We start from the raw sequence: 12,543 nt of genomic DNA, 5'->3' as shown, positions 1-12,543 counted from the left end.
ATTGAAAGTCTTTAGATGTATTTTTTCTTCATGCAGTGACATTACCACTACCACCTTATTTATTTGGAGGTTTGAAATGCTTGAAAAACTCTTAGTTTAATATTTAGAGCGGGTTTCAAATTACATGTTAGCTGAATCTATCGGAAGTAAATGGGCACTATAAGTTCCAAGCGTATGTGGATGGGATTGATTTGAAAAAAATGTTTTTTTCAGCAGCCACAAGTGATGTGGCTGCTGAAAAAACGTAATATTTTTATTGATGAAAATGATATGCAAATTCAAAACAAGCACATTAAACTCATTTAAATTATAAAAATGATAATCTTTATTCGTTTTCACAAATAATTATACAATCAGTAATTCAATAGCGTATTCAAAATTCCACAGGCGACATACACGACAAGGATTCTGGTTTAGAATGCTTGAAACTCCAACCACAAGGCCTCTGACACTACAAGAATCCAGTATTCAATGTTTCATTAGTTCATTTTGAATATGCAGGGGGTGGTTCTTCATAACTGGGGGGGAGTTCGGTATGTTCCCAATGATGTGAATCTGGAGGATTTGAAAAAGGTCTTGTTCGTATAATTCTTCCTCGTTTTTGATGTTTCCCAAAAATTACTAATCCAACGATGATTGCGATGCCACCTATTACACCAATGGCCACTCCAACTATTTTTATTCCTGACATTCCTGTAAAGTCTGAAAGAAAAACAGGAATGCTTTAATAATGTATCATTCAATATTGTTAATTTTAGTACTTGTAATAGAAATAGTTAATGTCAAATGAAATACATATCGAAATGTAAATTAACGAAAGATAAAATGTTGACCTTAAACCAATTTTGTTATTAAATCCAGTAATAGTAAATGAGTTGCTTTAGTTTATGACAACAACAACAACAACAACAACAACAACAAAAGCAGAAATTTACAATAAGTAAATTTCTGCTCTGCGCCGAACAAGAACAGTACTCCTTTTTTATTGTTATAATATATACAACATTGTTTTAAAACAAATCAACATAAAATGACGCATGCGTATTAAAATTATCCAATCAGAACTAAGAACAAATCATACGAAGTGATGTGTTTTTTACACGCCAAATATGTTTGGTCGAGTATGTTGACTAAAATATATTTTCTGTAAAATCCCCCAGCATTTGTCACTTTGAGTATTAAATAAATTTTCTAATATTTATAGCAATCATTAATCTATATATTATTTAATGTTTAATAAAATTATTTTAAAGTGATTAAAAAAATGATAAATTTAAACGAACAACTTCGCTGAAAATTTGCAGTGTGGGACAACAGACAGAATACTGAATACTGCCTTATTCCATGTCATATGACAGAAATTTCTTTTCAAATCGCTCTAGTGATCTGTTAAGAAGTCAAATTCCTGTAAATACCAATAATGATATTAATTACTTTTGAAATTAACTGAAATATTCTCCAATGAATGTGAATATCGTGGATTCATATTAAAACCAGCTAGTTACACTGGGTATAAAATATGAGTTTATGTTGTCCTCAATAGACTTAAATACGCTGGAGAAAAAATTGAATAATATTAATAAGACGACACTGTAATTATTTTGCGTATGAGAGGCTACTTACGACATCCACCACCAGGGCTAAAGGATTCGTCAGTGAGATCTCCACAATTGTTATGAGAATCACATTTTAGTTTTTTCCAAATGCACTGTTGATTCCAACACTTGAATCTTTCTTTTTTACTGCAATCAGTTTCTGGAAAAGAACAAACAAGGAAAAAGGATTTATAAACTATAAAAGCCAGCAAATGAGAACGAAAATTAAAAGCATGAAAATTAAGTACAAAATGTGTTATCTTTATGTCAACTTAATAATCTTTATATAAATTATCTTTCCATGATTCTTATGTTTCTTAGCGATATCACAGGTATGTTTTTCCGCACTATAATAGCATATTTTTTAGTGATTTTTTTATTAGGATCGAAAAAGTCTTCCTATAACTTAAATATTAACAATACTGAATCGTGAAGAGACAGGATAAAAATTATATAAAATAAAACAAAATACATTGCAAAGAGAAATTTCAATAAATACTTCTTTAAAATGTATTTTTGCTTATATTGGTTCCAAGGTTACTTTAATATCTTTACACTAAAGTAGGTTCAAAGAGGCCAATTAAGTTTCTGAAATTAACTGAAGAGTCAAGAATAAACTTACTTGAATATGCAGTGTAGGTAATTTGAAATCCATCGTTATTTAGATGAGGAGGAGATGGTTCCGTGTTGTAGATCAGAGTCACAGGACCGTCGATGATGAACGATTTCAACTCGTCGATGTGATTTTCAATCTTGCAGAGACGAATACGACCGTCTTTCCTAACTATCTGTAATAAGAATTAGTGGTCGAATCAAAAGTGTGTGTGTATATATATATATATATATATATATATGAGAAGAGAGAAAATCTTGGTTGTGAGAATATCATTCTGCTTTATTTAGAGAGCTACTAATAAAACCCTTTACTGAAAAAACCTTGTTGCCACGGTAACAGACTGCTGGAATCTTGATAACAGTGAAGACTAGTTTTTATTTATTTATTTATAGATGGATCTAAAAATATAGAGTATCATTATGCTATTATGTATTTCGTTATTGACAAGTAAGGCAAATACTAAATATTTCGTTTTATGATTATGCCACAGGATTTGGAGTAACAATCCTTGTATCAGAGCTAGATAATGACAAAACTAAGACGTACTTCCCATCAAAAGACATGTGATAAAAATACACATCGAATCTGCTATACAAAGTCACCTGTGAGTTTTATATAGAAGTTTCCAAAAATCGTGAAGACCTCAGCCTGCTGTTTCTTGCAACTAACTCGATGTGATCCTTAAAGTATAGCCCCCATTACCCTATCTCGTGACTAACATATATCAACATTTACTTTTCATTAACAGTTAGAATTTGACATTTATATATAACACATGATTGTAGTTAAATATCACAGATGGACAATCATTTTGATTTTCAAAACAAGGCAAAGAAATTTTTTTCTTGTTGGTCGAAAAATTTACCGTATGTATGCCATAATTTTTTTTATCGGGAGACAAATTGCTGATTCCGTGGCAGGAGAGTGAAAAAAAAGTTGAAGATATATTTCGGCCGCGGGCGAAAAACTGCACTAATTAGTGGATGCAAGGCAAACTATCGTTCATATGGAAACATGAAAGTATGAAAATTGAAGCCTTTGGCTCTTCACATATCTAATGAAAGTATGATATTGCATCTAACTTAGTCGACAACAAACAAACGAAACTATTTTATTACATATCGACAAAGATACATTATTAGTTTAAAACTTTTTACCAATAAACTATCTTCGCATTTGCCGAATTCAATTTTTCGTATAGCAATTACAATCCCGTAGCCCACTGGAGGTCGAAGGTCAACGCTACAGTTCATTCCACCAGAGTAACGGTTGTCCTTCCTTGGTCTAATGATTCCTGTTGATTCCCATCCATTAGATGATACATTAACTGTGATTCTGTGAGAGACATTGGGTGTACATCTGTCTTCTAAGTAAACTGCAGTACATAAAGAAAATATAAATAAATAATAAGTAGTGGAAAATGTAATTATTTTGTGAATAATAGTTTGAAATTTCTTCAGAAACCAGTAATTAATTTTGTAAGTTCTAACCATGAAACACTAAACTAAAAAACACCAAATATAATTTTTGCGAATGAGCATAAGACTAAAAGAAGCAGATCAAAAGATGGCCTTAGCACAACCAGTTTCTTTCAATCATCATTCTTATAGCGTAACCTTTCTGATGTGCGTTTCATATAAATATTCGTTAGTGTTATACCATTCCCATTGATATAAGCTTTACATAAAGCAATTCGGATACTGTCAACCCTAATAATAATTCTCATTTCAAAACATAATTATGAAAACATTATTCAATAATGGATTCGTAATTAGAACAATTGCATTTCAGATTCGTATTCTAGAATTGTTAGCGTCGATTTCTAGCAGTTCATAAATTTTTACAGAATCTTTAATAAATTACAGCGCTTTAATACTATTCTTAAGCTTTTGGAAACCATCATAAACAAAAAAGGAAACTGCGCTTTAAGAAATAGTTCTAAATGGAAGGACAGTTTTGCGCCCGTTCCTCACGAATGCTTTCGATTTTGTTGCATTATTATGATTAAAATGTAGCACCAATGTGTTATCTTGCTAATGAAATTATCGAGATAACAAATTATCAAAATATAATATTCTGAACCGAAGTCCAAACTAAACTGAACGCCATATATTCTATATTATGGAATCTATAATAAAATAGTCATGTAAGTAAAATGATTACACTGCTCTATTACAATAGTGCTACCTTGTTTCGGTAAGCGTAATGAAGTAGAAAATGCAGAATAAAATCATGGCTTCGTAGAGCATTTGGAAGAATGACGAGACATCTCTTTTGAATGGGGAAAAATACAGATTCAAATATCATCGAGGATGAGCGGAATATTCAGTAGCTATTCATTACTTTCGCACGAAAATTACGGGAGGGGGGGGGGATGATAGATATAATATACTCGTCTTATGATCTTAGTTACGTGCATAATCTTGAAATGTTACAAATGAAAAAAAATTATCATACCGCAAAGATATGATGATTCAATGCAGGGGTAGAACATGTTATTGAAATTCATTTATAATTTATGATGACGCAGAAAATGGGAGTTAATAACAGAAACGTACTTAAGTTTCGTTGATTATTATTAACAATTTCAGTAATACCGTATAAATACAATACAAAGAATTACGACTGGAAAATGTGACAAATTCTTAAGGATAATGAAACCTCTATCCCTATACTTATTTAAATACAGACTTTCACTCTTTCGTTCTGTCTCTTTGCTAAGATAAACTGACAACTAAAATGCCAAAATCGAAGTACTTACTTGTTCGATATGCTACACATGTACTATATATGGTTATAAATACAAAACAGATTGAGATGGCTGAACGGATGCACAAAGTCATACTCCAATTGTTGATTTTTTTTTTTTTTACAAAAAAATTCTCTTTTAGTGTACAACGTAAAGCAATTGCAAACTGCGTTTGACTTGTACAGGTGCGAATTCAATGACAGTCATCCGGACTTTAACCTGAAATACTCGATTCTAATCAACGAACAGAGGTGGTGGTAAACAGATAAGAAATTAAAGTCTTTTTTTACAAGACATTGTTAGCTGTTTTGACAATCGTTATTATTGTGTGATAAATTCTTTCCGTTAGTTTCAAAACAGCGATGGGTTATTGTTAATACTTAAACATTACGAATTAATATCTTAGTTGCTATAGGAGATCGCTCTAACTGATGAACATAGCCAAACCCAGTCCGCCTTATCAACCCACCATATGGCCAAGGACATCAAGGACACGAATTAGCAAAATTATTATTTTTATTATTATCAATGGCTCTGGACACAATGATCCAAAAAAAGGACTCTCTGTCGTTGCAGACTGCAAATCAAAGAAATTACTTGAATTTATAGCAAATGTAATCAAAATAATGTTTTAAAATTAGCAAAGATCCATTTCTTGTCCAACAGACAAAGTGACCAAGTTTTTGCATCCCTACTCTCAAACCAATAAATCGTGAGTTCAAATCCTATTATGGATATTTTTATTTATTCAAGTTTGTTTTTTTCATCTGCAGTGAGTTAGCTTGCCTGATATGATGATGCCGAGGATTTTCATCCGGAAACTCGGATTTTTCGTCCCCCAAAACAGGCAAACCAGATAGAATAACAGACTTAACCAACAGGAAAAAGCATTGTCAATAAGAATTAACTCTGGAGTTTCCTCTTTCAGATGTAAGAGTAAATGCTGCTTGTTCCAGCGATCGATTGATATCAACTTATAGCGAATATTCTCATGCTTTAATAATTTAGGAATGAATGATGATGATCGCACCCGAAAACACACACACACACACACACACACACACACACACACACACACACACACACACACACACACACACACACACACACACACACACACACACACACACACACACACACACACACACACACACACACACACACACACACACACACACACAATTACAATAATAATCTTTAGTGACATTCCAACTTGTAATTTTCACAAAATTCAGCACTGAGTGCTGCATATGTGATTCATTTCCTACATGGCATTTCAATTAAAATTTTGATAATAATACTTTTTTGCATCTATATTTACAACACGTGTTCTTCTAATATTAACAATGAAGATTACATGGAATTTTTGAATAATGGATAATAATAATAATATGACAATGTCTCATATAAATTACATACATACATATACTAATAGTAATAATAATAATTTACTTACACACACACACACACACACACACACACACACACACACACACATATATATATATATATATATATATACATTACACGAATACAGTTGTTCATAACAGATACGTGCACGCACATAATATTTTTTAATAATTGTTTACAACGTATATTATTATAATATTAACATTCATGATTATTGCAGATATTTTTTGCATGTGTACATAATATGTGACGTGAGGAGCTGAAGGATCTTCCTTAGCCATAGCCAAGTTAGCCGGTCTTGGGCGCGGGCAGTAGGGTTTTTTCCGCCAGTTTATCTGGTGTTTTTCATCCCGCAAGCAGGCAAACCGGCCCCGTGAACACACAGGGATACAGCCAAGAATACCTTGAGGCATAGGAGTGACCATTGTATCCTCGTATTTCGGTTACGAAATCCAAGCATGCTTGGAAGGTTGTGGGCCTGTTAAAGCCATTGGGATGGATAGACATATTATGTATAAAATAACAATTTTTCTATTTTCATCCTACAGAGTATTTATACATTTATAATTAATGCATATTACACTTGATGCTCTGTACAATATTCCGTACGCAGTTTAAGGCACATTATTTCTTTTCAATATTTTTTAATTTTGGATACAAATTCACATATACTTTATAAATAATATAAAAAAAAAACATAAATAATATATAAATAATATATAAAATAATATATAAATTATATATATATATATATACGTAATTTCCAGTCTTTGATTATGAGGATTAGTGTAGATGAATGAGGCGAATTAATCCCGAAGCTTGGGTTAGCTTTTATGAAAAGAGTGGGATTAGCCTTCACTATTTATGTTGTTGTTACTGTTTATGGGTGGGATGTAGGCATTGGATGTTGGTGATTTGTGATGTGTATATTAATGTGAATGGTCAATTAACTTTGTTGGTATATTTTTCAGAGTTCATCTTTTAATGTTCTGTAGTTATTTGTGTTTTAAATTTTCTTGGTAGGTTGTAGAGTAGAGTGGGTATCTGATGTAATCTCAGAATTTCTTATTAATTTAATAATAATAATAATAATAATAATAATAATAATAATAATAATAAGTAAATGTCGTGTAAAACGTTTATTATAAGAACCAGAAGCTGCAAAATGTTTTAACATAATTTTAAAACTTTTGTTGGAAAATTTAAGAAATGAACATCCATAGAGCTCTTGTGATAGCCTTGAAATTTGTCTACAGGATACAAATTTCAGCCACACGTAATTCTTGCATTGTTTGGTCATTTCGAATGTAGTCTGTAGCAGAGTTCAACAGTCATTCTATAGACTACCTTTTCAGCTTCATCATATAACCAATATATAAAATATATAAGTCCAATACAAATAAAATAAACCAAAAGATATATTATTGATCAAAATAATGTGAAGAATAAAATACGAAAAATACTAGGTGTCCTAACTTATCCACTTCTGCTAGTGCTCATTGTTCAAATCGACATAAATAGGATCCTGAGAAAAACGCATCAAGTCTTCTCACGCTTTTAAAACAAATGAAAAGACTTTTTTGTGACTCTAAATCACAGTGATAGAGCTTTTCTGTTCATCTACTTCTTAGTCTACGTCATAGATGGCGAACCTATGGCACGCGTGCCAGAGGTGGCACGTTAGAGAATTTTGCTGGCACGTCAACGATTTACAGGTAATATCCTTTTATACACGTATAAATTATTTAACCTTTTTTTTAATTGTTGCAATACGTACAAGTTAAATTTTGTTTTACACGAGAGAGGAGATATGAAGATGTGCATATGATTGGTGCGGTATTAACAAAAGGTCCCAAAGACAAATTCAACCTACAATTGTTAAGTTGAAATGCAAATTCTCTTCAACCGAATTCCATAACATGTGAAATTGTCATAACAACATTCACTATATATTTCTTGGTTTTAAAACATTCACGATAGGGTGTCGTTTATCGTTCTGAACAGAACTTCTCTTTATCGGTGGGCTCAATTCACACAAAGTTTCAACCTTTGGTTGAATTTGATTGCTGCTTGTTTGCGTTTGAGCTGGCACGGGAACTCACACATGCATTATATGACATATTGCAATTCGTGGTAGAATTTTATTTCAAGTTAGGCTTTGTTTCATTGTTACATGTCACAAGGGTTTTTAGTTAGATACTGTGTTTCCAGTGCAACATATGGTTTTGCTCGAGTCCATACAGCTTAGTTTCTGTGAGCGGGGATATGTGATTCATTAGTTAGCGCCGTTTTTATTCCAGCTGTCTCTAATTGCACTATTTGTTGAGAAATATATTACACAGACTGCAAAAGTCTCAGTAACTTAATCAGGGATACAATAAAACTAGTTGGTTTTTCTTGCATCTGCAGTATAATGGCCGTTGGGTGGGCGTGTTGTTAACCGCAGGGAGCGAGTTACTATCGCCTCAACGTGAACATGTTTAAACATTTTTCGTGTGCGAGGTATATGCAAATACTTTTAAATGTATTTTTTCGTAAAGTAAAATCAGGGGTGCCAGTTATACGCGAGGGCGAGTTATTTTCGAGTAAATATGGTAAGCGTTTCGCCGACAGTTGACATCCTTCTGCTGCTTCCCTTGCTCAGCTAACTTCGATGGTGAGTTACAATGCACAAATATTTTTCTCACTACTGTTTTTTTTTTTTTTTTCAAAAACCACCATAATGAAAATCGATTTATTAATACAATAATCAATTTTACACCGAATAACATTATAAATTTATATATAAATAAATATTATAAGTAAAATAAAATATTATTTATAAAATAATAAATAATGATTTATAAAATTATAAATCATTATTTATAAAATATTATAAATAAATAAATATATATATTATTATTTATAAAATATTAAAAATAAATAAATATATCTACTCTATAATATAAAATGATAAGCCTTTTTTTGTAACGTTTTTGTGTCACGTTTTTTGTCAAGTTATTTGAAACGTTTTGAAACTTAGGGGCTACCCTGGGTATCGAGTCTTCAAAATTCGAGTCATCAGAATTCAAGGAGAACCGGCCTATGAGTCCGGAACTCGGTGGGGGGGGCGTAGGCGTCAGGGGAGGAGCCCCTAGTATATTATAAATAAATAAATATATATATTATACATTTATAAATAAATAAATTAAGTTAAATTAATTTTCTATTAATTTTTTCGCTAATAAAAACTGCCCGGCACGTCAGCAAATCGATTGGTAAATTTTTGGCAAGCGCCGGCACGTCAGCAACTATTTGTAAATTTTTGGCATGCGCACATAAAAAGGTTCGCCACCACTGGTCTACGTTATCCTGCTTTGGAGATTATATTTGAGATTTTAATGTCGAGCATGTCAAATAAAATATCCGATATAATTTTAATTACATTAGTAGTCCACCTAATTGATCAACTAAAATTCATTCTAATAAATTAAAGGCGCCTTACAAATATCTGTTTCCCAAAACAAGATACATTTACTTAACAAAATATAATCTGAATTATATTTAACAATGGATGACGTGTGCTAAAAGCAAAAGTTATATGAAAATATGAGAATATTACCGACCATTGAACAGAACATAATTTTTATTATATTTCTTCAATATTGCTCTTATATCCATATATTTATTCAATGTTGCTCTTATTTCCTTATAAGGACTAGCTTAAATGGGCGAAGCAATAATGTTTTTCATCTTCCCCGTTATCTGTAGAGGACAGTGTAGGGATAAGGTGTTATTGAGCTATTAAAGCTCTGATAATGGCAAGAGGGTAACAGCAATAGCCGAGCCTTAGTTAGAACTTCTTTGGCTACAGCATTGCCATCCATTATCCGCCCTGGGTTTCATCAGAATATCCAATTATCCGTGATTATTTATAAAATTGTAACATATTAAATAAAAGGTGTCTTAAGAAAATCTATTTAACTAAGAAAATTTACAACAATATTTCATTTCTTTAAAATAATTTTCTACAAAATATATAAAAATTTTTTTTTTGAAGAAAATTTTAACGATAAAGGAAGTAAAAACGGAATAATTATAAACCATTAAAAAGTAATTTATGATAATTCCACTTTAAAAGCATGATGTAATGTCGAAGCAATCAAATATGGAGTCGGTACATTACTCACCAAACGAAGTATTAATGTCGAGTTTATACTCACGAATGTCCCTAAAACGCAGCACTGTTTTTCCAATGAATATTTTTTTAAATATAAAAACATCGGACTATATAAAACAATGGCAATACATTGTAATCATCACAGAGGAGAGATAGCATTTACAAAAAAAAAATAATAATAATAATAAAATAAATAAAAAATAAAAAAATAAATGGAAGGTGTGAAGTACTCACTCACGAATATGACTAATATCAAATTTGTGTCAATTTTTAAAAGTTATTTAATAGAATCTTAAGTAATTTTCTTTAAAAAAAAAGAAAAAGAATTAATCACTTTGGTTATTATTAAAAAAATTATAATTTTAAAATATTTTTCTTATTTATATAAATGTTCTTAAAACACCTTTTATATTTTAGAATATTTTTTTATAAAATAACGGCTATTGCTATTACCCTCCTGCCATGATCAGAGCTTTAATTGCTAAATAATACCTTATCCCTACACTGTCCTCTACAGATAACGGGGTAGATGAAAAGCATTCTTTCTTCGCCCCTTTAAGCCAGTCCTTATAAGGACAATTTAAAATAGAGGACAGTGAGATTCGGTGATTAATACCCTTGGAGTAATGGATGCTGTAGCCAAGGAAGTTCTAACTGAGGTTCGGCTATTGCTGTTACCCTTCTGCCATGATCAGAGCTTTAATAGCTCAGTAACACCTTATCCCTACACTGTCCTTTACAGATAACAGGGAAGATGAAAAGCATTCTTGCTTCGCCCCTTTAAGCCAGTCCTTATAAGGATAAGGACAATTTAAAATAAAAGTAAATATAAAAATTAAAATAAATATTTTCTTCTCTTTCTCACTCATATCTCATAGGTTGCTTGTTTGTGGATGTATATTGTAAAATACTTCTTGGAAAGAATTTTTTTTGTGATTATGAATCTTGTTGAGACACGTCTCAGTGAACTTATATGAATTTTTAATCCCCCAAATCATATATTTTCTCCCCCATATGTTTTCTAATTATCCTTTGATGTCACATGACTTACTGTGCACCCCACTAACATATTTAAATCACAATTGTGTTCATAAAAAGTACTAATTTTAATTATCAAAAAACTTAACATTTTGTTAAGTTTTTAAAAATTGGAACGATACCTATTAGGGAACCACGCTTTAAACACAAAAATATCGCCCGACAAATTGTAGTATTGATCACAAATACAAACATTCCCTTAAAATTACTTCAGACAAAAAAAAAGTATGTATTATATACATACAAAATACAAGACCCAGAAAATGGAATAAGTGTTACTTATTTTGTAATAAATGTCAAAAGATTTTTTGCAACTAATTGCATATACATCGCAAAATACTTTGAAATTAAAAAAAAATATGAAGTCAGTATGTAATTTTTATTTTGAATGATGACTCAATACTAATTGCATTATATTGATAACAGTAAATGTAATTGTTTGTCTGAATCATTGTTACTATCGTGATATTATCAGTTCAGTTTAGTTTGGTAATGATAATGGAGTGCTATGATAATGAAAGCGAATAACTTACGTTAGTTGTTCTATGCATCTTAATATAATGTTTATTATTATTAATGTTATGTGAAAGACTAGAATTATATTAATAAAGTAGATTAAACTTTTCTATTCATCATACTTGATTATTATGTGCAGTACACTTGCATCACGTTATATCACCTTCGAAAAAAATGCATCAATAAATTCATCGGATGCATTGTTATATGTAGTACAATACAAACAACAAATAATTTCATTGTTGCCTATAAATATTAACTTCATTGAAATTTCTTGTTCGTTTGAAAGAAAGGATAAACAAAATGCTCTCCTTCATCGGGATACAGCCACTATTTTTGTTTCTTTATTCTTAAGCTTTGAACAAAGCTAAGAATAAAGTGGTCAACTCATATAAGAAATCTAATATTCATGAATCATTTGTGTTAAACTGGTAAACCAAAGGAGTATAAACAAAGTTTA

At 31.1% G+C, this 12,543-nt stretch overlaps 1 protein-coding gene across 1 annotated transcript; it reads right to left on the bottom strand.

The window, feature by feature from the left end:
* Nucleotides 1–301: 301 nt before the first annotated feature.
* LOC150105548 (uncharacterized) lies at nt 302–5,177 on the bottom strand. The gene is made up of 5 exons (XM_090394886.1): nt 4,973–5,177; nt 3,369–3,586; nt 2,218–2,383; nt 1,624–1,755; nt 302–702 (listed from the first exon to the last, which is right to left on the bottom strand). The coding sequence occupies exons 1-5, from the start codon at nt 5,052–5,054 to the stop codon at nt 485–487; spliced, it is 816 nt and encodes a 271-aa protein (XP_090251012.1). The 5' UTR covers nt 5,055–5,177; the 3' UTR covers nt 302–484.
* Between the last annotated feature and the right edge of the window lie 7,366 nt (nt 5,178–12,543).

This window comes from Typopeltis vanoorti, chromosome 6 (assembly GCF_054136105.1).
Source record: "Typopeltis vanoorti isolate ZY-2024b chromosome 6, IOZ_Tvanoo_1.0, whole genome shotgun sequence".
Taxonomy (NCBI): domain Eukaryota; kingdom Metazoa; phylum Arthropoda; class Arachnida; order Uropygi; family Thelyphonidae; genus Typopeltis; species Typopeltis vanoorti.
Note: the sequence above shows the minus strand (reverse complement) of the source record. Positions and strands in the feature narration are given on the sequence as shown.

Excerpts from the sequence above, each read along its gene's own strand:
- LOC150105548 (XM_090394886.1), bottom strand. The coding sequence starts at position 5,054 with ATGACTTTGTGCATCCGTTCAGCCATCTCAATCTGTTTTGTATTTATA. Across the intron at positions 1,756-2,217 it reads TACCTACACTGCATATTCAA|AAACTGATTGCAGTAAAAAA; the intron begins GTAAGTTTATTC and ends GTTCTTTTCCAG. Across the intron at positions 703-1,623 it reads TAGCCCTGGTGGTGGATGTC|ACTTTACAGGAATGTCAGGA; the intron begins GTAAGTAGCCTC and ends TTTTTCTTTCAG.